This window comes from Diaphorina citri, unplaced genomic scaffold (assembly GCF_000475195.1).
Source record: "Diaphorina citri unplaced genomic scaffold, Diaci psyllid genome assembly version 1.1 scaffold582, whole genome shotgun sequence".
Taxonomy (NCBI): domain Eukaryota; kingdom Metazoa; phylum Arthropoda; class Insecta; order Hemiptera; family Psyllidae; genus Diaphorina; species Diaphorina citri.
Window position 1 is genome coordinate 1 of NW_007378016.1, and position 23,672 is coordinate 23,672.

The 23,672-nt window shown below is 38.8% G+C and overlaps 2 protein-coding genes and 1 long non-coding RNA gene across 3 annotated transcripts in view; 1 reads left to right on the forward strand and 2 right to left on the reverse strand.

The window, feature by feature from the left end:
• Positions 1-4,743: 4,743 nt before the first annotated feature.
• LOC103510314 (polycomb protein Asx) lies at positions 4,744-21,049 on the reverse strand. The gene is made up of 14 exons (XM_026824393.1): positions 20,934-21,049; positions 20,350-20,577; positions 12,500-12,831; positions 11,024-11,273; positions 10,335-10,868; positions 9,438-10,221; positions 8,072-8,975; positions 7,643-7,742; positions 7,371-7,451; positions 7,101-7,312; positions 6,558-6,739; positions 5,715-5,859; positions 5,029-5,315; positions 4,744-4,916 (listed from the first exon to the last, which is right to left on the reverse strand). Exons 1-14 carry the CDS (start codon positions 20,977-20,979, stop codon positions 4,913-4,915), a joined length of 4,089 nt encoding a protein of 1,362 aa, XP_026680194.1. The 5' UTR covers positions 20,980-21,049; the 3' UTR covers positions 4,744-4,912.
• LOC108252523 lies at positions 15,255-16,733 on the reverse strand. Its single transcript, XR_001809535.2, has 3 exons — positions 16,580-16,733; positions 15,686-15,801; positions 15,255-15,328 (listed from the first exon to the last, which is right to left on the reverse strand). It is a non-coding gene; the product is annotated as an uncharacterized LOC108252523 (long non-coding RNA).
• A 1,552-nt stretch (positions 21,050-22,601) lies between the features above and the next one.
• LOC103510315 (sodium/potassium-transporting ATPase subunit beta-2-like) overlaps positions 22,602-23,672 on the forward strand; it is a 28,029-nt gene continuing 26,958 nt past the window's right edge. Inside the window, exon 1 of the mRNA XM_026824390.1 lies at positions 22,602-22,758. Coding sequence (XP_026680191.1) covers positions 22,602-22,758 — 157 coding nt within the window. The remainder of the gene's footprint in view (positions 22,759-23,672) is intronic.

Sequence of the window (23,672 nt, forward strand, 5' to 3'; positions counted from 1 at the left end):
TATTATTTGGAACACAAATAAATCCGGTGATATTAAAGATACAGGGCGGTTTCAGGGGAATGCGACACTCCGTATTATAGTATTGGGCACTCTTTAGCTTTTATCATGGGATACTTGGGGTAGGTACCTACACCGTATTTTTGGCAATAGAGGTGGGTGTACCTGTACATGACAACGGCATGTCGTTTTGTGTGTAGTCAGTACTTAGGTATATGTACCGTGTGATGATTATAATGGTTTCATCAAAGCATCAAAAGTAGGACACTCCCGTAAAGTACCCTGCTTAAACATGAACAGATATTATCTCGGATATCACCAAAAAGTACACACAATAATTACATACATACCTACTTATAGCTTTTTAGCTGCAAGAATAACGTGAGTTTCAAGTTTGAACTCGATAAGTAGGTACTTAAGTAATTTTAAGTATTAAATGCCTACTTTTACATTGTCTTTTGTTTTTCTATGATACCTAGGTAACTTTTGAAGGGTTATAGTTCGATTTCGTTGAAATCTGATACATAAACCTACCTATGTAGGTAACTATATACTTAATACTTGATCACTTACATATTTACTTCTTTAACCAAGTAGGTACTTACTTACCCATCTTCAGCATAAAAAACAAATTTTGACGATCAGTTTTTCATGCCCTGAGTCAGAACTGAAGAGTGAGGTGAGGGAATAAAATTATTCCTGTCAGACAACAGAATAACGTGAGTTTCAAGTTTGAACTCGATAAGTAGGTACCTACTTAAATAAGTAATTTTAAGTATTACTTGCCTACTTTTACACTGTCTTTTGTTTTTCTATGATACCTAGACCTAGGTAACTTTTGAAAGGTTATAGTTCGATTTCGTTGAAATCTGATACATATACCTACCTATGTAGGTAACTACATACTTAATACTTGATCACTTACATATTTACTTCTTTAACCAAGTAGGTACTTACTTACCCATCTTCAGCATAAAAAAGAAATTTTGACGATCAGTTCTTCATGCCCTGAGTCAGAACTGAAGAGTGAGGTGAGGGAATAAAATTATTCCTGTCAGACAAGAGATTGCAAATATGTATTAAGGAGCGCGGTAGCGCTCCGCCCCGCCAAGTCAAGAAAGTTTGACAGCGCTACTAGAGATATTATACGCGACAGGGAAAGTGTAGAAGAAAAAGAAAAATTCCGTTGGTCCTCATTTTTTCTGCTCTGTGACTTTGAAACATCACCCAAGTAAGCGCAACTGATCTATTATTGAGCAACTGTAAATAGCTCAGTCCGCGGACTGGATTTATGCAAAAGTTAAATTGCCGAAATCGGCCATTGAGCATCATGAGATTAAAGAATAAACTGCTCACTCCGCGGAGTGGAAATAAGAAGTGCCAGATCACGGATTGTGCGTTTTGAAAAATGCTCAAGGAATTTCAGGTTCTCCACTCCGCGGAGTGAGCAGTTTAGCCTTCTTTCTCTTGTTGCTCAATGGCCGATTTCGGCAATTTAACTTTTGCATAAATCCAGTCCGCGGACTGAGCTATTTACAGTTGCTCAATTGCCGAATTTCGGGGAATGAGCATTTTGCTGCATTTTTTATTCCCCGGAGTGATCTTGGGGCACAACCAAATGACAATTTTTTTCGAGGTAGAGTCCTATTCCGATGTAAAAGTACCCAAAAAGTGCATTGGCGCACTCAAAAACGTCCAGTCGATGGTCGGTTCTCCGTTTTGGACGCCTCCTTACGTCTTATTTACAACCTGTTGATAATAATGAGGAGAAATAATAGATCTTTCTATTAAGCATACTTGGAATTTAATGCGAGGCAGTAAGTTCATAGAACTAAAGTAGCGGCAATAGTATTAAGTACATAAATTATATATAAGTAGATACCTATAGGTACCTAGTAGCTACATACCATAAGCAGATAATACCGGGTAGGTACCTACCTACAATATTTTCTGAGAAACAGCATAATTATATTAGAATATACCTTGTTTATCCTACCTAAATTAGTTTCTTTTCTTTCTTTCTTTTTTTTTCAATAGATATTATTTATCAAAATAAAAGTTATTATAAAATGGTTATTTCTGCAACTTTAAATTTCGGGGTTGAGAAGAAACCTCGATTAATCTTCTCTTAAACCAACTACAGAAATTACAGGATACTCCTGCATAACTACCTACATGGCAAATACCTCCAATCAATATAGAGAAACATATAGCACAACAAAATAAATCACTTAGTAAAAAAGAAAATAGAATCACTGTTAAAATTAAAAGTTATAACAAAAGTGTTTGAAAATAGTGTGGGGACCAAAAATAATAATAATAATAATGTTAGTGAAATAAACAATGAAACAAAATAAGTATCAAGATGATAACAAAACATAGCAATAAAAAAGTTAATAGACAGTAAGCGTATTTTAATTTGGAAATAAGGTACCATTTTTTCACACTTTACATAATTATTATTGTTAATTTAAACAGTTCTGTTGTTGTTTTTCGGACTCTTTTGTTTTCTTATTCCAATAATAAAATACGGCATTGATCATTGTGGTTTGTTTTACAAAAAATTTTATAGTTCGTATTCGTAGTTGGAGTTGGATACACTTCCCTTACCGAGTAGCATTAGTTCTGAAGATTAGAATATTACGAGTATTCTCTTTTGATATGAGTTTTGTAAAAGAAACAATAATGTCAAACTGTATAATGAAAGAAATAAAATGGTAAATATGTTCACACTTTACATAATTATTATTGTTAATTTTAAAAGTTGTTGTTTTTTCGGACTCTTTTGTTTTCTTATTCCAATAATAAAATACGGCATTGATCATTGTGGTTTGTTTTACAAAAAAAAATTATAGTTCGTATTCGTAGTTGGAGTTGGATACACTTCCCTTACCGAGTAGCATTGGTTCTGAAGATTAGAAAATTACGAGTTATAGTTCGTATTCGTAGTTGGAGTTGGATACACTTCCCTTACCGAGTAGCATTGGTTCTGAAGATTAGAAAATTACGAGTATTCTCTTTTGATATGAGTTTTGTAAAAGAAACAATAATGTCAAACTGTATAATGAAAGAAATAAAATGGTAAATATGTTAGAAAGATAGAAAAAAAGAGGGTGTAAAATTAACAAAACAAGGAGAAAATAACCAAAAAATAATAACATTCAAGTTTCAAATCATCTTGTGCTGAAAGGAACAGCCAAAAATTCAAGTTGGTGATATTGATGGAGAACAAATCGTAAATATGTTAGAAAGATAGAAAAAAAGAGGGTGTAAAATTAACAAAACAAGGAGAAAATAACCAAAAAAATAATAACATTCAAGTTTCAAATCATCTTGTGCTGAAAGGAACAGCCAAAAATTCAAGTTGGTGATATTGATGGAGAACTTTAAACATGAAATAGAAATCATAATACCTACGTAGTTACGTACCCATTTCATAATAAGAGAAATAAGGGTTTTATAAGTTCATCATTATCATGAGAATATTCTAAATAACAACATGAAGAATACAAGACACTGTTTCAATTATTAAACATGAAATAGAAATCATAATACGTACCCATTTCATCATAAGAGAAATAAGGGTTTTATAAGTTCATCATTATCATGAGAATATTCTAAATAACAACATGAAGAATACAAGACACTGTTTCAATTATTAGAAATCAAAATTTTGATAGTCGAAATAAGTAGTTTTAAACCTTTACAAAAGAAAGAAAAAACGAGTGAAATATCTTACCTAACAAGACTATTATTACAACTAAAATAGAAGTTGAGCATGTTACTTATCATGATAATAATATTTCACTTAATTCTAATCTTAATTCTACGTTAACAAAAATAGAATTCTCGTTTCAAACTTAGCTCCCCCTTGTCTTTAAATTGGGAAGGCTCCCTTGACTTTAGCTACTTGGGAAGGCTGAGAAATCTCGAGGACAAAGCTCCACCTCACCAGTTTATTTAGCTACTTACATCGTATCGTATATTGGAGTTACCTATTTTCCCAAAAAGGAGACGATCAAAAAATTAAAGGAGCCATTGAAAATCCACTCACTATCAGGTAGACCTGACATTCGGCCCTTTTCAGCCGTACCTGATAGTGTGTGTGCTCATCAGGTGTCAGGTATACCTGATAGTGAAGGGCTGGCCTAAGCCTTGGAGTGGGCTTTTCGTGTATGATTTATGCCTCGATGCGTGACATTTTACTTGCCTACATTACAATGGTAGAAGGACCATTTCCTTTAAGTGTGTACTGATTAAAAAAAAAAGCTCTGGAAAGGATATCAACTCACGTATCCATGGGAGGTCCACTGTCATCCCCACGACCATTGGGAATGTCAATATCCACTAAACATTTGCCTGCCAGGATTAACTTCTGCAGAACACTCATGTACCTCTCTCGTAGATTTCCCAAAAAGGAGACGATCAAAAAATTAAAGGGCCATTGAAAATCGCATTTGCCTGTATGGCTTTGAGGCCCGACCAATGGACAAAAATCGCATTTAGCAACTCCCGAAAAATGGTGTAGATTCATAAAAGCTCAAGATATCCTTTAGGAATATTTGCCCGTACACCAAAGGCCAGCCACTCACTATCAGGTAGACCTGATCAGGTATCAGGTAGACCTGATCAGGTATCAGGTAGACCTGATCAGGTATCAGGTAGACCTGACATTCGGACCTTTTCAGTCGTACCTGATAGTGTGTGTGCTCATCAGGTGTCAGGTATAGGTATACCTGATAGTGAAGGGCTGGCCTAAGCCTTGGAGTGGGCTTTTCGTGTATGATTTATGCCTCGATGCGTGACATTTTACTTCAAGAGTCGACTATCGGACTCTACCCAGACGGAGGGCCTCGATGCATAGTACCTACGTATAGTGGTATTTTCAGACTTGAAGAGTCTACCCAGGAGGTACCTACCTGATGACGAAGAGTCGACTATCGGACTCTACCCAGATGGAGGGCCTCGATGTATAGTACCTACGTATAGTGGTATTTTCAGACTTGAAGAGTCTACCCAGGAGGTACCTACCTGATGACACAGACACTGCACAGGTTGGACGGAGATATACAATCATCATGACAGAACGCGCCACACTTTACACACGACACCATAGCGTTTAGATTGCACGCGCAGTCGCTATTAGCACGGAGCGGGTGCTTGTGCTGAAGGCCTACACTGGCGGGCCGACCTACTCTGCCTCCGGAGACGGGAGGGACCTTGTTGTTCCCGGGAGGTGCCGAGGATGACCGGCGGAGACCTTTCTGTACGAGCATGTACTGGCCTAAGTTACTACTGGCGCTCGTGTTCTCGGTAGCCTGGGGGGAAACAAATGATGGATTAGGACGTGTGATTGACTTTCGTTACGGTATGAAATGACACAATCGACTACCATTTAAATTGATAAAGGTGCGTCTACACTACAATCGACCGAAATCGAAATCTAAAAACCGTTCGAATGTTATGGTGAAATAAATAAACATACAAAAAGGCAGACAGACAAACTGAAAGGAAATGAAAGCTCAAAGGGGATTTAGCTAAAAAATGTCGAGTTAAAACTTGGACTTGCGAGACGTCCTCACTTGTCGTTCGGTAAAAGAACCGTGTCGTGTGTAGTGAAAACACTCCATTTAAATTACAATGTCATTGCCTACAGGACATTCGAAAAAAAAAAAAAAAAAAATCTTATGAAACTCACGGCAAATAATATTACTTACCTCAGCATGAGTCGAGGATAACATGGCCATGGTAACAGGAATGCCCTGGGCAGATAGAACATGCTTGACCATTACAGGAGGACTAGTACTTTGCTGTCTTGACTTCGTCTTCAGTTTGGTGGCAGCCGTGGCCTTTGTCCATGTTCTGAAAGGAGATAGGTAAAAGAATTCTGAGAACCGCAAACTAATTTTGAGCTTTTCCTAAAGTATAGGCTTACTTAAATAGCAGAACTTTGGCCCTGAATAAGGGTCAAAACGTACCTTCTGGAAATCCGGCCCAAGGACACTTTTCATCTACATAATTAATCCAATCTCTATGTTAAGTTTCAGCTACTTGGGTCGAAATCCAGAGACTCTTTTTGAGCCTTTCCGAAAATTTGATCTTAAATTGCGATCGAACTGTACATTTCTTCAAACCCGGCCCAGAGACACTTTTGATGTACATAATCTCTAAAGTTTGAGCAACCTGAGGCTAAGGCAAAGTCGTGAGAACCGCGAACTCCTTCTGAGCTTTTTCCAAGTTATAGCAATGAATATCGGAACATTAAGTAGCCCTCCAAAACGGCGAGAGGAACTAAAGAAAGAACTTTCAAAGAACCTTTCGTTTCACGGAATCAAAGAACCTCACAACAAAAACAAAATTTCCCCCTCCCCTTTATATGTTAAGCAAGGTCTTTTCTTTTGAACTGTTTACTGATGCATGTATTATTATTATTAACCCATCAAATATACGAGACTTTGTTTAGACTGCTGGAGTAAAGGGACTTTTCAGTCCTATTCGGGCAGGACAAACAAGGTATATTCTATTCTAGTGGGTAATCCGCAATCGCAACAGGAACTTACGGTGGAGGAGGTTCCTTATTGCCAGCCAACAGAGCAGGAGGAGGTTTTAATTGACATTTGAGCTGATCTCGGTTAGGACTATTCTGAATGACAGCTTGACATATCTGATAGCTCCGCTCGAGGTTGACAGCCCCAGGGGGAGGTTTGTTAGAAACATTGCGTGAACTGCGACCCGCGGTTGTCTGAAATCAAAGAGAAACAATTTACATCAAGTTTTATTCAATAAATATTTTCTATTTCTAGAGCAACCTCCGTGGCTGAGTGGGTATCACACTAGGCTTGCACGGAGGACCCGGGGTTCGAAGTTTTTATGACTCTGTGCTTAGAGTTCGGGGTGCACTCAGCCTCGTGAGGACAATTGAGTACTTTGATCGAGTAGCGACCAGTGGCGGCATTACCAGTGTAAAAAGATTATTGAAAGATGGATATTGATTCCAAAGGAAGCACTTAGTAAATGCTGTGATATCCACAAAAAGGTGTGAAAAGGCTCTGCTTTACCACAAATAAATTCACGATTTGATTTTTGATTGTCACGAGTATTACCTTAGTCTGAGGTTTGCCACTGGTTAAACTAGTGGTAGGTCTCGTGGTAACACTAGAGATGTACGGGGTAGAAGATACCATGGCAGCTACTGAGGACTGGGCTAGTACATTGGATGACACAGGTCCACTACTTTCCACTGGGATTGGTTGGGGCAGTACATTGGATGTGACTCCGCCATTATTGTCTCCTAGATTATCCGGTGCCACTGTTACTGAAAATATAAACAAGGTGTGACTGGGCTAGTACATTGGATGACACAGGTCCACTACTTTCCACTGGGACTGGTTGGGGCAGTACATTGGATGTGACTCCGCCATTATTGTCTCCTAGATTATCCGGTGCCACTGTTACTGAAAATATAAACAAGGTGAATAAGTACTTGTCAATGTCAATGAATCTGTACCAAATTTCATCCAGACAATCGCGAGTTATAGCAGAACAAACAAACATCCATCCAAACCAAACGCAAAACGGTCGAGTTAAAACGTAGACCTTCACTACGTTCGGTCAATAAATTAGTAGAGGACAAAATGATATTTACCTTCAACTTCCAGCTTCACTTGGCTGCTATCCATGCTAGATCCTTGCATCTCTTGTAAAGACATCATAGGAACACCGGTGCTATCTTTCTGAACCATCATCTGAAATTATTTAAAGGAGGTTATAAATTTTCTCTTCTTGTGAACAAAAGTTGACATTTATTAAGAAATTCTTGAGCCATATTGTAAATTATAAGCTATGGATCCTGATTTTTTCATTTAATGTACAAGGTTGTACCCCAGTGAAGCAACAGTTACAGTTGGGACTGGCAGATAAAAGACACAATGAAGTTTTTTTTTTCTTTTTAATGTGAGAAAATGCTTTATTTGCCCTTGTCCACCTAGTCCAGTGTTTACACTAAAAGATTAATAATTTAGAGGATCGAGTAGTTAAAGCATTAGATTATTCAAAATTCATCTCATGTACTTACCGGTATATGTGTCCAGGAGCTAATAGGTAGTTTTATATCCCCGGATGGGGGTACTTGAAGAAAGGGCTGCTGTGACTGGCCAGGGAACAGGGGCATAGGTTGAGATGGTGGTAGTTGTGCTAGAGGTGCAGGGGAGGGTTGAAACTGGAAGTTACTGAGTGGCTGAGGAGCAGAAGCTTGAAACGTTTCTACAGGATCTGATCGAATAGAAGATGGATGAACAAATTGACTTGGAGCCATGGGTTGGGTGGTAGAGCTGAGGGATACAGGTGGGCATGGAGTTACGAGCCGAACATTGTTATATTGGATACCAGCACTCTCAGTAGTCTCATCTTCCAGTTGATTATCCGTGTCTTGGTAGGTGTTGCTAAGCTGAGAACTAGAAGCTACTTGAGATTCAATCAAAGTGGAGTTTGTCTGCAAATAGTGTTGCTCTGATATTTCAGAACTAATAGATTCTCCTTGCTGATCGCTGGGTGCTGGAATACTTGAAGAATCTCCTGACTCTAGATCTAAACCTGGCTCAGGCTTGAGGCTCTGGTTATCACTTAGTGATGAATATTGATAGATCCGAGTCGAGGGGGAAGCAGAGGATTGATTATCACACATATCTTCCTCATTGTCACAGGTAGTTGTGTCATGGTAACTGGGAGATGTATTATCCACCTCAGGACTTGGCACTTCCTCCGTATCTACAGGGATGAATTCATCTTTGATTTCTATACAATCAGACCTACTGGTCTCGAGTATTTTCTCTTCTTGAGAATCTTCTTCTTCTTTCACTGTTTCAGATAATTCCGAGTACGCGCTACCGACAGGAAAAGGTGTTCCAGGTTTTTCAGCTTTAATTATTTCCTCACTCGTGTTGGCTGAGATATTCATCATGAGACTCTGGTGGTAGGATCTCTAGTGAAGGTGGATTGGTTTCTACTTGTTGTGATGAGATCGTTGGATTGTCTAGAAAATGTTTCACTAGATTCTTTGGTATCACTTGTCTCAGCTCTGGCTGTCTAATTCTTCTTTTTGCCTTCAGGCATGTTCAATTTCACTACTTACTGAATTTCAAGTGTCCTTGGATAAAAAACCTTCCATTCACAGCATTAGATTCCGTGGTCAGCTAACTTCATCCAAGACTAGGGCTTGCTTCTCCAGTCTCTATCACATTCTGGTATATTAGTTCTTCTGTGTCACCGCTAAGATCGGCGCAAGTCTTTGGTCTTCAGCTTGTAGATGCTAATATCAATGCTAAAACCAGTTAACTCTGTATCTTTCACTAGCAGATGGAACATCACACGCCACAAGATCAGGGTTCTTGGAATCTCTTTATCTTTATTGGCAGGCACATCATTATTAGGACCAGTGAAACCTTTGGTCTTCACTGGTAGATGCAACACTTTTACTGGGAGAAGCTGAGACTTCATGTTCATTGTTAGATGCATCATGAGTTTCAGATATCACTTGAGGCTCTTCAGCAAGTGTGTTTGGTGTTTCATTGAGGGTCGAAGACGCTTCCTCAGGTTTGATGGGACATTCTTCACGTTCTACGTTAGGTAGGATATATTCTTCAGTTGATGTTGCTACATTGGGACAAGACTCGTTAGATACACTGGTATCTACTGACTCATCAACAAGACTTTCTAACTCTTCACATGATGATTTAGTTTCTGCGACCTTGATTTGTTCCTCCATTTCTTGTTTTTCACTAGATGTCTGTGGTGGAGAACAATGTTTAGTTGTTTGATTATTTTTAGTTCCAATAGGAGTTTCCTCCTGTGGCGTGAGATTATCTTGTTTGGTCGCATCTGCTGTTTCACTGCTACAAGTTGCAACAGATACAAGTTCAGTCTTATTGTCTTGTTTGGTGAAGGTTTCTGGTTCATCTTCTTTCAGCTTACACTGAGATAACACAACATTGTTATTATTGTTATTGGCGGGGGTATTACATTTCTGAGGTGAGTTCACAGGGCTACTACTAACAACTGGTTGAGGTTGGAAATTATTTTCTGAGGATTGTGTACTATCTTCTATATCATTGATGAAACATTTCTGCTCACTACATAGAATGCTATCCACTTCATCTGCTGCACTCTGATTGGTAGATTCATCTAGATGTAGGGATACATCATCTTCGTTATCCAATAGCTTTTCATCTGGAGGATTACTTCACTACAGAGAATGCTATCCACCTCATCTGCTGCACTCTGATTGGTAGATTCATCTAGATGTAGGGATACATCATCTTCGTTATCCAATAGCTTTTCATCTGGAGGATTACTCAGAGGGTCTATTTCAAGGTCAGGCTGACTCAAGGGATCAACTTCTAGATCAGTTTGACTGAGAGGATCTGCTGTCTGACTCAATGGATCAGTCTCCACATCACATTTGACAAAGTTATCCTCTAGAATCTGTTCATCTTCTACAGGTATTTCATCTTCATCCAATACATCAATGATTTTATCACAAGACTCAGAACTTTCATCCTCTTCATATCTACGTCTCTTACTTGCCTCTTGTCGCATCACTACTCTTCTCTTAGGTCGCGATGAAACGCGTTCACTCAGAGTTTTTGTTTCTTTAGAACATTTCCTATCACTAGTTCTAGTTTCTCTCTTGGCAGAGTTACTGGCAGAGTTCCTCAGATGTTTGTTCCGCAGATCTCTATGGTTTGATTGTTTCTTTTGTTTTGCCTTGGATACACCACTATCAGGTTTGGCTAGATGACTATTGTCCTGAGATTTACTACTACTAGATTTTGAAGGCCTCAGTTTGGATTCGGACTTGGTTCCTAACAGTGGATCTGAAACAACCAGAAATAAATAATTATCAAATTAAAAAGGATTCTTACCTTGTCGACTACGTTTGCTAGCACCACATCCCTGGCTGGGTTTCTCCACTACTTCTCGCGGTATGAGGTGATAGCCCGGGTTACCGCTCCTACTGTAGGATTCTTACCTTGTCGACTACGCTTGCTAGCACCACATCCCTGGCTGGGTTTCTCCACTACTTCTCGCTTCTCCCGGTACGAGGTGATAGCCCGGGTGACCGCTCCTACTGTTCTCAGCCGGGGTGGAGGGGGAGGGAGAGGGGAGGGGGAGATGTGATCAGCTGATGTTCTACTTGAAGTTCTGGATGAGGCGAGCGAGGTACTTGTGTTATTCCGAGACTCGTTCGTTTCACCCCAGATCGGTTCGAAATGTTTGAGCTGAAAAACGTGAAATCAACATTTCATTATTAAGAGGTGAAAAAAAAAGAGAGACACCAATGTTTGAAGGTGAAGAGTGAAATAAAGAAGAATGGGGTGAAATAGTCCTACATACCTACTGGACTCCACACACAGGAATTTCGTCAGAAAAGACCCCCGTTTCAATGTAATGTAGGAGAAATTTTTGATTGTGTTAAGTGTGCTTGTCACAAATATGGTTCACCAATTATTACACTTGGATAAGTTTTATGACTTGACTTGGACTAGAACCCCTAACCTCCAGATCCAATGTCTAACACGTTAACCGTTTCATTAAAAATAATTTTATAAGAGGTTTGACAGAGGGAACAGTCACTACTGACGTCTTATGTTCCCAAAATCAAAGAGAGGATAGGATAGGAGAAAGCCCGCCGTTCCGAGAACGAACATTGTCTGTATGGGATAAAGTCCAGATGGGGACGGGAATCGAACTCGGGACCTAGCACTTACAAGGCACGCTACCCTCCAGGCTAACTAGGCTGGTAGAAGCAACAACATTGACTTTACTTAATAAGTACACAATGAGTAGTTTTCTTGCCCCTCTGGCTGGGTGGTCCAGAGGATTGACCCAACTTGGAAATTGTGGGTTTGAATTCTGTCCGAGCAGATTTCCCGAGCAGAATCAACAGAAAGCTTTGGCCTTCGGCAGGATCTAATCGGGTCTTTTTCCCTTCTCCCATCCCTGTCTTAACTTCCTGTGTGGTTCTCCAGGTGTGAACTCCTGCCTTCCGAAAAGTCTCTCCTGGCCACTCTAAAGCATGGCCCGGGGAAAAAACCCTGTTTTTAAACCGGGGGCCCCCAACCTTAAAAAAAAAAAAAAAAAAAAAAAAAAAAAAGAGATGAAAATTATTTTATGTAAATATCCTGATTCCTGCTGGCATAAGAAAAGCATTTCCAGAATGGTATATACACAAACAGCCTAAGGCTAGCCACTCCCTATCAGGTAGACCCAACAGGTACATCTGAAAATGTCCATCTGTTAGGTCTACCTGATGAGCACACGCACTATCAGGTAGACCTGATCAGGTGTACCTGTTGTCAGGTCTACCTGATAGTGAATGGCTGGCCTAAAACCACAGTTCAATTTCCTAGGTATCTGATCCTTTGCAATTTGATGTGGTATGGAATTTTCCAAGAATCCAGGTAAAAGAGTATAACCCAATAAGAACAGCTTGTGTTCTACAGACTTCCAAAATTAGACATGATAGGTATAATATGATGTACCTGTATGTGGAATCAGACTGAGGAATCCTGTCACATTGCGGCAGGAGTTGAATGAGCTTATACTGGAAAAGGGCAGGCAGACTAGAAAACGTGTGACGATTCAGCAGACATCGCAGATTGGTGTGTACGAGAATGGAGTCAGGGGTTTCCAGATCAATACATCCCTCCTTTGTCTGCTCCAGTTGAGCAGCGGTGGACAATTTCTTGTTGGAACGTTTCCGGTGTTTGAACGAGAAGCCGGGGATGGATGACAATACTTCCATCATGGTGGGAGGAGGACCACGCTCAACTATTGCTGCAAGAACGGAATCAGAGAATTGTATAAATTAAAAACAGTTCATCACACTTGGCCTTGTTGCTTAGTGTGCAAAAAATAAAGAAAAATTGTTAAGTTCAAACTGAGAATTCACCCTATTCATTCAATTGTGTTCTGAACTGAGGTCACAGGGCTGAACATGTTTAACAAATTTGATAAAAAGTGGACTAAGCATTTAACACTTTCTTTAATTTAATGTCCAGCCAGAAAAAGTGTTATCTGAGTCTCAGAGGGGGAAGCAGAGGATTGATTATCACACATATCTTCCTCATTGTCACAGGTAGTTGTGTCATGGTAACTGGGAGATGTATTATCCACCTCAGGACTTGGCACTTCCTCCGTATCTACAGGGATGAATTCATCTTTGATTTCTATACAATCAGACCTACTGGTCTCGAGTATTTTCTCTTCTTGAGAATCTTCTTCTTCTTCTTTCACTGTTTCAGATAATTCCGAGTACGCGCTACCGACAGGAAAAGGTGTTCCAGGTTTTTCAGCTTTAATTATTTAGGACTAAGTAAGTATGTGGTGTCAGTCTTTTGACTGATGTGAAACACTGGTCACTCATAAAAGAACCAGGTGGAAAAATGGCCTAATGGTCAATGATCCCAACATTTGCAACATACAACATAAAAGAATCAGATAATCTAAATCCAAAATCATTAACTTGAAAATCAGACCCTATTTTCTTCAGGTAAAATTACAAAGCTGGAGATTTCAAACATCTGTAGTACCTTCTGTGCCTACTCGTAACATTGTCAACGGGATACGAGAGTCTCTCTACTTCTCATTATGAAGAACCACAAATATCGAGATTTCACCCTACAGCGCAGGTGCTGTGCAAATGCGTCAGATAAAACTGGGAGCTAAAGGGAAAGAGAAGAGAAAAACTTTGCCTGCGAAAGGGAACTTTTCCGAGAGGGATTTTTCACCAGGCGAGGAAAATATTGACGGAAATATAGTTTTGTCCCTGATGCTGTTCTCGTTCTTTCTAGTTTATGCCCTTCGGAAAAGGGCGAAGAAAACCTGCCAGGGAAATAGAGTGTCCCTCTTACCCTCCTATAAGGGGGAAGAGTCCAAGGGCAGCAAGGACAAGAAGGGAACCTTTTATTTACCTCTGACTTGTTTTATTGTTTACAATACAGTGGACCATTCCAACTTTTGCGTCTTTATGTTTTTTTCCTGGAAAAATAAAACATGAGTTTCACTGGATTATTAGAAGTAATGATCAAGAGAGCCTTTCTTTATCCGCTTTTCTTCTATAGCGAAGCACCATAAATCACCCACAACCCAATGAAATCCTGGAAAAATAAAACATGAGTTTCACTGAATTATTAGAAGTAATGATCAAGAGAGCCTTTCTTTATCCGCTTTTCTTCTATAGCGAAGCACCATAAATCACCCACAACCCAATGAAAAAGAATAGGTACGTACCATGAACTTTTCAACCTATTTTAAGGTACGTATGTCTTGCCCCATTTGTTTGATTTTCATCATAGGTCCCTCGCCCTTAGGTAATTATCCAAATGGAAATTTGATGTACGGTCCACAAAAGTCAATTCGCCTGCCATCTGCCCTCCTCTTCTTTGAAATCTACTTTCTCCTCCAGTCCTCTTTTCGTTCATTTCAGATAACGAAACAAAGGCAAACAATAATAATATCCAAATGAATGCTCCTTCAGCCGAAGGTTAGTGTGCACGTCTGATGTAACGTGCAGCGTGCAACACAGGTGCATACCGCGTGCAGCATATTATGTTATATGCCACGTGCAGGATAAGTCATGCACCGTGAATCGTGCAGCCTGCACGTTGAAAAACACTTCTCTTCAAAGGCTTGGTTTCCTAATAACAATATAGATACATCAGTACATCACAAATCACAATCCCTTCTACCCGCAAATAGTCGACGGCCGTCGATCGACGAGGTGAATCTATAATGTCGAGGCAGTGTGGAGGTGGACGGTTCAATCGACTATGTTTGGACACACTTCCTCCTTTAATTCCTATGCGTTCCATCCTATTATTGTAGAAAAACGCTCCTGAGAATCAACCAGGAACCAGGGACGGGGGCTCTATGACATTGAAAGTACCTGACCTCGATGCGTCGCGACAGATCAAGTTAAACAACGTCAAGTATAGTGCGTATTTTGACGGGTGACCAAGCACATTAAGTTCTTGTTGGATGATGGTAAATGCAAATGACACATTGTAATGAGAAGGTACATAGTGCCCGCGAGCCCGCCACTCACGTTCAAACCGTCTGACAGTGACATCAGATCTAGGTCTGTCAGACGATCCAAGAGACCTGGGTCTGAAAGTCTGAAGCTTTTTCCGCCACACACGTTCCAACTGTCTGACAGACGGTGGCCTGTGATGTCTGAGTGGCTGGCCTAACAGTGACAACGTTTGCATCTTCTTGTTGTTGCTCCCTGATGAAACACACCATTCTGTATCCTGCTCCATTTCATGACGGTTACCTATGTGAACAACAGAATAAGTTGAATGGAAATGGAAAGAAATTTTCATTATAATAAATAAATAATAATAAAATACACACACATTAGGATGTCATCACAAAAATGTTTCTTTGAAATAATTGTTATCAATACAAGTCCTGATAGGTATAGGAGGATATGAGAACATTTTATTTTATTGACTACCGTCAGCTCTTGTTTACCAAGAACACTTGTAGATAGAGGAAAACTCAAGTTTTATACACACCACCTTTCTATGAAGAAGGAATAAGGATAATGATCATTGAGTTTGACAAAAGGCATGACTATGTATGTAATAACAGTTATCTACCACAATTACTTTTTGTACCAATCATGTACCTTTAACTTTGTGGATTTTCACAGGTGACAATGTATTCTTTTCCATGATTTTCCATTGGTGTCACATCCTCTTGGTGTCATGAATTGATTATGATTCTGCTCCACAAACTCTGAAACTGGTCAAATTAGTTTAGAAGTAAGTATCTAATCAATCACCTATTCTTAATCACCCTCACCCTTACACATAGTGTAGATTTTTGGAAAAGGCAGCAGGTTATCAATTAAAACCATCAGTCCTTACATAAATTTCATCCAACCTGAGTGGGGCTGGAAAAAGACCGAAGTACAATACTGCCCAGATTGGTCACTTATTCAGATACTAACCATGCACAACATTGCTTAGCTTTCTTGATCAATTAGGAACTTGTGTATTAAATGTGCTATTATCACTGGCATTGTTTATGAATTAGAGGAATAATTTAATTATACAGCTAGGAAGAATTGTTTGCTAGTGGGATGAACACAGGTAGGTGAAGGAGTAAGAAATGGCAGGATTGGCATTCAGAAATTTATCCCTCGACTGTTACCTACTCATTAAATTATTAATTTGGGCATTATTATTAAACACTAGAGCTACATAATGACCCTTATTAATACTAAAGCAAGAAAAAACACCACAGCTGTTCTCATCAAGCCATGTAGGTAAATGAAAGATAACCAACCTAGGGTCATGTGTCCATGTAGATTTGGAATTTGAATTCGAAGAGACCACCCTTGATAAAATTATTACAGGAGTTCTGTGAGATGTGAAAATGCCAATCATTAACTAAATAATATACGTACTATGAAGTACATGACAGGAGAAAATACTTGAATGAATTAATGATCTCTGAGCCCAAAACATTGGACATTTTACTCAGGTTCACTAAACTAATGGGTTCTGCTTATACTTACTCAAGTGGTGTACAAAAGAGGGGTGATACTAAATTTTCCCGTGCAAAAAAGTAAATCACTATACACCATAGGATTATAGATAATTATAATGTTTTATTAATTAATACGTAATTAATTAATTAATTAGTAAATTTTAAATTATTTATCAAAAATAGAATACTTTTTACGACTTTGCGAAGTAAACAAAAAATGAATTTTAAGTTCAAGATGGCCGAAATTTCCATATCTTCACAGAGGTTCAAGCCTAGTGGAATCTAGCTCTTCTTCAAAACAAGTGGCCACAAAAGATACTGGAGAACCATTTTGAAAGAAGAGTATGTAGGTACTAGTAACAAGAGGTAAAAGATTAGTATTAAAATCAATATGTATTATCTAGATTTTATCGATAAATTTACTGAAAACGGCCTGGATATTTTTTTAAAGGAAATCTCAAATAAACACAAATGGGTCATTGAGATTTTATGGCCGCACAATATGTACACTGAGCATAGTATCCACAGCAGTTTGACATCCTTGCATATCAGTGACGTCATGATCAAGGATAGAGGATAAAAACCTGTGACGAAATCGCAGTTGACTAACAATGGACTTTTATGGTGCAATAACTTTCAGGCAAAAAGAAAACTAATAACTACTCAGAAAAGATCTACATGAAACATAGGTAAACTATCAAAAAATCAAAAGTTTCCCAAACGAAAGTCCCGTACAAAAATTACCATCATCCTATGAGCGCCTGTAAAAATAACAGTGTGTATGCAATGTGCCTTACATTAATAATTTGTCCAAATGAGCTCGGGGCTTGGGTACATCGGTAGATGGGTACCTTTACCTGGTTACCTTAGAAATCCTACCTTTTTGAAAATTTACGAGGATAAGATTAGGTTTGTTAGCGCTTTGATGTCGAAACGTGTCATATTATGGACAGGTTTGAGTTACAGCCACAAAAAGCAAGATGAATGAATAGAGCATACCTAGGTACCTACTTTAATTCCAAAAAGGTAAAAGTAGACAGTATAGCAGATACTGGATAGCTAATAGTTTAAGAAAAAGTTTGAATATCAGATTTAAAGAGTTATTCCGTCTCGTTGTATAGGTACATAGGTAGTAGGTATACGTGTATTTGACATACAAGTATATTCGAGAGAACCATTTTGAAAGAAGAGTATAATTATTGTACTAGTAAAAAGAAACACGAAATAGCCATTTTATTAGGTAAAAGATTAATATTGAAATCAATATTTATTAGAGATTTTATCGATAAATTTACTGAAAACGGTCAAATTAGATATTTTTTAAACGAAATCTCAAACACAAATGGGTCATTGAGATTTTATGGCCGCACAGTATGTACACTGAGCACAGTATCCACAGCAGTTTGACATCCTTGCATATCAGTGACGTCATGATCAAGGATACAGGATAAAAACCTGTGACGAAATCGCAGTTGACTAATAATGGACTTTTATGGTGCAATAACTTTTAGGCAAAAAGAAAACTAATCACTACTCAGAAAAGATCTACATAAAACATAGGTAAACTATCAAAATATCAAAAGTTTCCCAAACGAAAGTCCCGTACAAAAATTACCGTCATCCTATGAGCGCCTGTAAAAATAACAGTGTGTATGCAATGTGCCTTACATTAATAATGTGTCCAAATGAGCTCGGGGCTTGGGTACATGGGTACCTTTACCTAGTTACCTTAGAACTCCTACCTTTTTGAAAATTTACGAGGATAAGATTAGGTTTGTTAGCGCTTTGATGTCGAAACGTGTCATATAACGGACAGGTTTGAGTTACAGTGTAACTCAGTTACAGCCACAAAGAGCAAGATTAATGAATAGAGCATACCTACCTACTTTCATTCGAAAAAGGTAAAAGTAGACAGTAGGAGATACTGGATAGCTAATAGTTTAAGAAATAGTTTGAATATCAGATTTAAAGAGTTATTCCGTCTCGTTGTATAGGTACATAGGTAGTAGGTATACGTGTATGTGACATACAAGTATATTCGGTGTTCATAATAAAATCATCACGGGGATGTTTATTTCGTAATAAAATTCATTTCATAATGGGAAAAAAATTCCCGGAGCTCCTCTGAATTTTCATCTAATCAAAACTTCGTCAGGGCACATGCTCAGTGAATATCGATTCAATTTTTACTTTTTTTATATAAATTTTTTCGCAAAGGTTGAAGCTTTTCTCTTTTTTGAATCTTGGAAGTACCTTCTCCCATTATGTAATACCTAATTATCTTCGTCCCTACCTACTTCTATTGTAGGTATCCTATCTACATACCTAAGTCTACCTACCTCTACCTACATAACTTCTGATGATATTACGTTATCTAATTATTATTCATCCTGTCCATCTTTCATGAAGGTCAACCTGACAATGTAAAATGTTACACAAAACTTGCGAAATTATGGACATGTAGCGAAATAAATAGGTACCTTTTTTTATATATATATAAGGTACCTATATTTATTATGTAGGGACGTAAGTACACGTAATGATAATTCTACAATATCAGACCGAACCCAAGTGGGACCAAATCTACCTAATACCTGTGTAGCTCTATGATAAAATATCCAAGTGACCTAAACCTATAAAATATATCAAATACGAAATTAGAAAGGCAGAGCAAAATATGGAAATACCCAGTACATATTGTACAAGAGGTTGTGGAGAACAATGAGAGAGCTAAGTTCCTTCTCCCATCATGTAATACCTAATTATCTTCGTCCCTACCCTACCTACCTACTTCTATTGTAGGTATTCTATCTACATAAACATAGGTACCTACTACCGACCTCTACCTACTTAACTTCTGATGATATTACGTTATCTAATTATCATTCATCCTGTCCATCTTTCATGAAGGCCAACCTGACAATGTAAAACGTTACACAAAACTTTTTAAGGTAAGAATATCCTGACTCTTGCGAAATTATGGACATGTAGCGAAATAAGTAGGTACGTCAGTACCTACATGTAATAATAATAATTCTACCGAACCCAAGACCGAACCCAAGTGGGACCAAATCTACCTAATACCTGTGTAGCTCTATGATAAAATATTCAAGTGACCTAAACCTATAAAATAAATCAAATACGAAATTAGAAAGGCAGAGCAAAATATGGAAATACCCAGTACATATTGTACAAGAGGTTGTGGAGAACAATGAGAGAGCTTTGTTATCTTGTTAATTAAATTCTGTCCATCACTCAACACTTGTCCATCCGAGGCAGCAGCAGAGTAGTAGTAGGTAGGTACCTACTCGTAACATTGTCAACGGGAGACGAGAGTCTCTCTACTTCTCATTATGAAGAACCACAAATATTGAGATTTCACCCTACAGCGCAGGTGCTGTGCAAATGCGTCAGATAAAACTGGGAGCTAAAGGGAAAGAGAAGAGAAAAACTTTGCCTGAAATTGTGTTCTGAACTGAGGTCACAGTGCTGAACATGTTTAACAAATTTGATAAAAAGTGGACTAAGCATTTAACACTTTCTTTAATTTAATGTCCAGCCAGAAAAAGTGTTTGGACTAAGTATGTGGTGTCAGTCTTTTGACTGATATGACCAGTGTTTTAAGTCACTTATAAAAGAACAGGTGGAAAAATGGCCTAATGGTCAAAGATCCCAACATTTGCAACATACAACATAAAAGAACCAGATAATCTAAATGCAAAATCATTAACTTGAAAATCAGACCCTATTTTCTTCAGGTAAAATTACAAAGCTGGAGATTTCAAACATCTGTAGTACCTTCTGTGACAGGTGTAGGAGTAGGGAGGGGTGGCACAGCGGTGACTGCCGAAGTTGTCGTAGGAGGAATGGCATTGCCCACTGGACTTGTACCTCCCGCAGCTATAGTGGTGTTCTTCTTCCGTCTCCTTGCTTGTTGTCTCAGCGCATGCTTTGTTTGCATCTTCTTGTTGTTGCTCCCTGACGAAACACACCATTCTGTATCCTGCTCCATTTCATGACGGTTACCTATGTGAATAACAGAATAAGTTGAATGGAAATGGAAAAAAAATCATTATAATAAATAAATAATAATAAAATACACACACATTAGGATGTCATCACAAAAATGTTTCTTTGAAATAAGTGTTATCAATACAAGTTCTGATAGGTATAGGAGGATATGAGAACATTTTATTTTATTGACTACTGTCAGCTCTTGTTTACCAAGAACACTTGTAGATAGAGGAAAACTCAAGTTTTATACACACCACCTTTCTATGAAGAAGGAATAAGGATAATGATCATTGAGCTTGACAAAAGGCATGACTATGTATGTAATAACAGTTATCTACCACAATTACTTTTTTGTACCAATTATGTACCTTTAACTTTGTGGATTTTCACAGGTGACAATGTATTCTTTTCCATGATTTTCCATCGGTGTCACATCCTCTTGGTGTCATGAATTGATTATGATTCTGCTCCACAAACTCTGAAACTGGTCAAATTAGTTTAGAAGTAAGTATCTATAACGTCGAGGCAGTGTGGAGGTGGACGGTTCAATCGACTATGTTTGGACACACTTCCTCCTTTAATTAATTCCTATGCGTTCCATCCTATTATTGTAGAAAAACGCTCCTGAGAATCAACCAGGAACCAGGGACAGGGGCTCTATGACATTGAAAGTACCTGTCCTCGATGCGTCGCGACAGATCAAGTTAAACAACGTCAAGTATAGTGCGCATTTTGACGGGTGACCAAGCACATTAAGTTCTTGTTGGATGATGGTAAAATAATGCAAATGACACATTGTAATGAGAAGTGCCCGCGGGCCCGCCACTCACGTTCAAACCGTCTGACAGTGACAGATCTAGGTCTGTCAGACGGTCCAAGAGACCTGGGTCTGAAAGTCTGAAGCTTTTTCCGCCACACACGTTCCAACTGTCTGACAGACGGTGGTCTGTGATGTCTGAGTGGCTGGCCTAACAGTGACAAGGACACAAAGGACAAATCGAATATTCTGTTTGACTTTTGCGTCCAATACTAGACAAAGGCTGAGTTTTTTATGATAGAGGTTAAAAGTATAAAAAGTCGTAAAACGAAAGCCAAGAATTATGTACATATTTGACTAGTTTGATAGGAGAGAGGGAATTATAGGTTACATTTTACAGCACGCAACTACATTTCGTAACAAAATTGTATTGCTTACTTTTTGACAAACGTAGAAAAAAAGTGACTAGAGATATCTTCGAAAAGTTGAGTTGTTTGATGAAAGAATTAATGAAGCAAGAATTCGGCGAATAGTGGATGCTTCGTTAGTTGGTATCAAATTGGCATTGACTTTAAGAACATTGTCTTTCTGGCGTCCCCATATTTTGTTGAGCATGTTTGACGGTAATCTAATAGTGATGTTCGTCACCTGCCTTTCAATATTCAATAAATATTGTGAATTGCCTTCGCTATACATTGCTCCAGATTCTCCAGAACCTGGAGTTAAAGGAGATTTTTGATCAAAGTTTAAGATACACCCTTGTATAACTTAAGAGGAAGTAAAACGAAATAACGAATGGAATACGTAATAGTGTGCTCATTGCTCGCTCTAAATTCAACGGAGGAAAATGAGGGAGAGGGCGCTGGAGAAATTATGCCACAGATAAGGAAAGAGGCGTGGGATTTTTGTTCTCCGCGAGACTCCTGGGAGGGAAAAAGGGAAATTTCCCTCCAGCGAGTACTGGATGTGAGGGATATATTTGTTGAGAGTTCAGTGTTAGGGATGCCGTCGACACAGAAGGCCCCGGACGCAAATGGCCTTGGTTACGAATGGGAGTACTGTCAGCCCAAAGATAACCACACGCCATGGGAGAGATTCAAGTTGGCCATCTACAATCCCAGCACTCATGACGTGTACTGGAGAAATTATGCCACAGATAAGGAAAGACGCGTGGGATTTTTGTTCTCCGCGAGACTCCTGGGAGGGAAAAAGGGAAATTTCCCTCCAGCGAGTACTGGATGTGATGGATATATTATTTGTTGAGAGTTCAGTGTTAGGGATGCCGTCGACACAGAAGGCCCCGGACGCAAATGGCCTTGGTTATGAATGGGAGTACTGTCAGCCCAAAGATAACCACACGCCATGGGAGAGATTCAAGTTGGCCATCTACAATCCCAGCACTCATGACGTGTTCGGCCGATCGGTCAAGAGTTGGGGTAAGTCCTACATTTGGTCTCCTTTCCGTATTTCCGAATTTCTCAACAAAAGTATTCTGACAGCACGCTGGGAAAAGTGGCAGGATATTATCAAACGCGTATAACATGAGTGCTTAGCCTCTATAGCCGTATTTGATTGTGACTTTTTTTATAGTCAACATGGCTGAACCTCATTAGATTCCGCTTTGAACGTCCACACTTGCTCCACAAAGCGAAATCTCACAATCTCATTGGTTCAGCCATGTTGACTATAAAAAAAGTCACATAATCGAATACGGCTTAACTTTGTAGTGTTGAAAGTTTAGCATGTATTAAAATAGTTTTACTCCGTGTTTCATGCAAAAAAGGTGCTAGAAATATCTACATATGTATGTAGCTTCGCTTGATCGATATTGACAACAGAGAAAATATTTTGGGTGCGAAAGTATTAGTGTCAGCCTGACTGTCAGAGCACGGTAGAGATAACGTATGATTGTAAGGATCTTTATTTCCCACTCTGAGGGTTAGGTGTAGGGGCAAACAGCCCCCAAAAGATGGGTTAAGAAGCTTGTACGAAGCGTCTTTAGTTAGGTATATGCCTCTTTCTGGTGTTGATAGATCAATAATAATTTTAGTCTGTCAGATCCTGAGATAAGGATTGTATAAAATTGAATATTTATGTAGGTCAGACCTACGGATATTACATAGAAAGCGAAAGACTCGAAAGAGGTTATTTTGGATGAAACAGAGTAAATTATAGGCTATAGGTAATGTAGGTACCTGTGCCCTGTATGCATAAGACGTAAGTGGCCGGCATCCGGCATTAGATAGTAGGTATAATAATTATGTTTGTACAAATAACAAGCCTTTTCGGAAAAGGCGTTTTGACCATTACACCAAAGAAGAGGGTACAATTACCCCAAGACATGTATTTC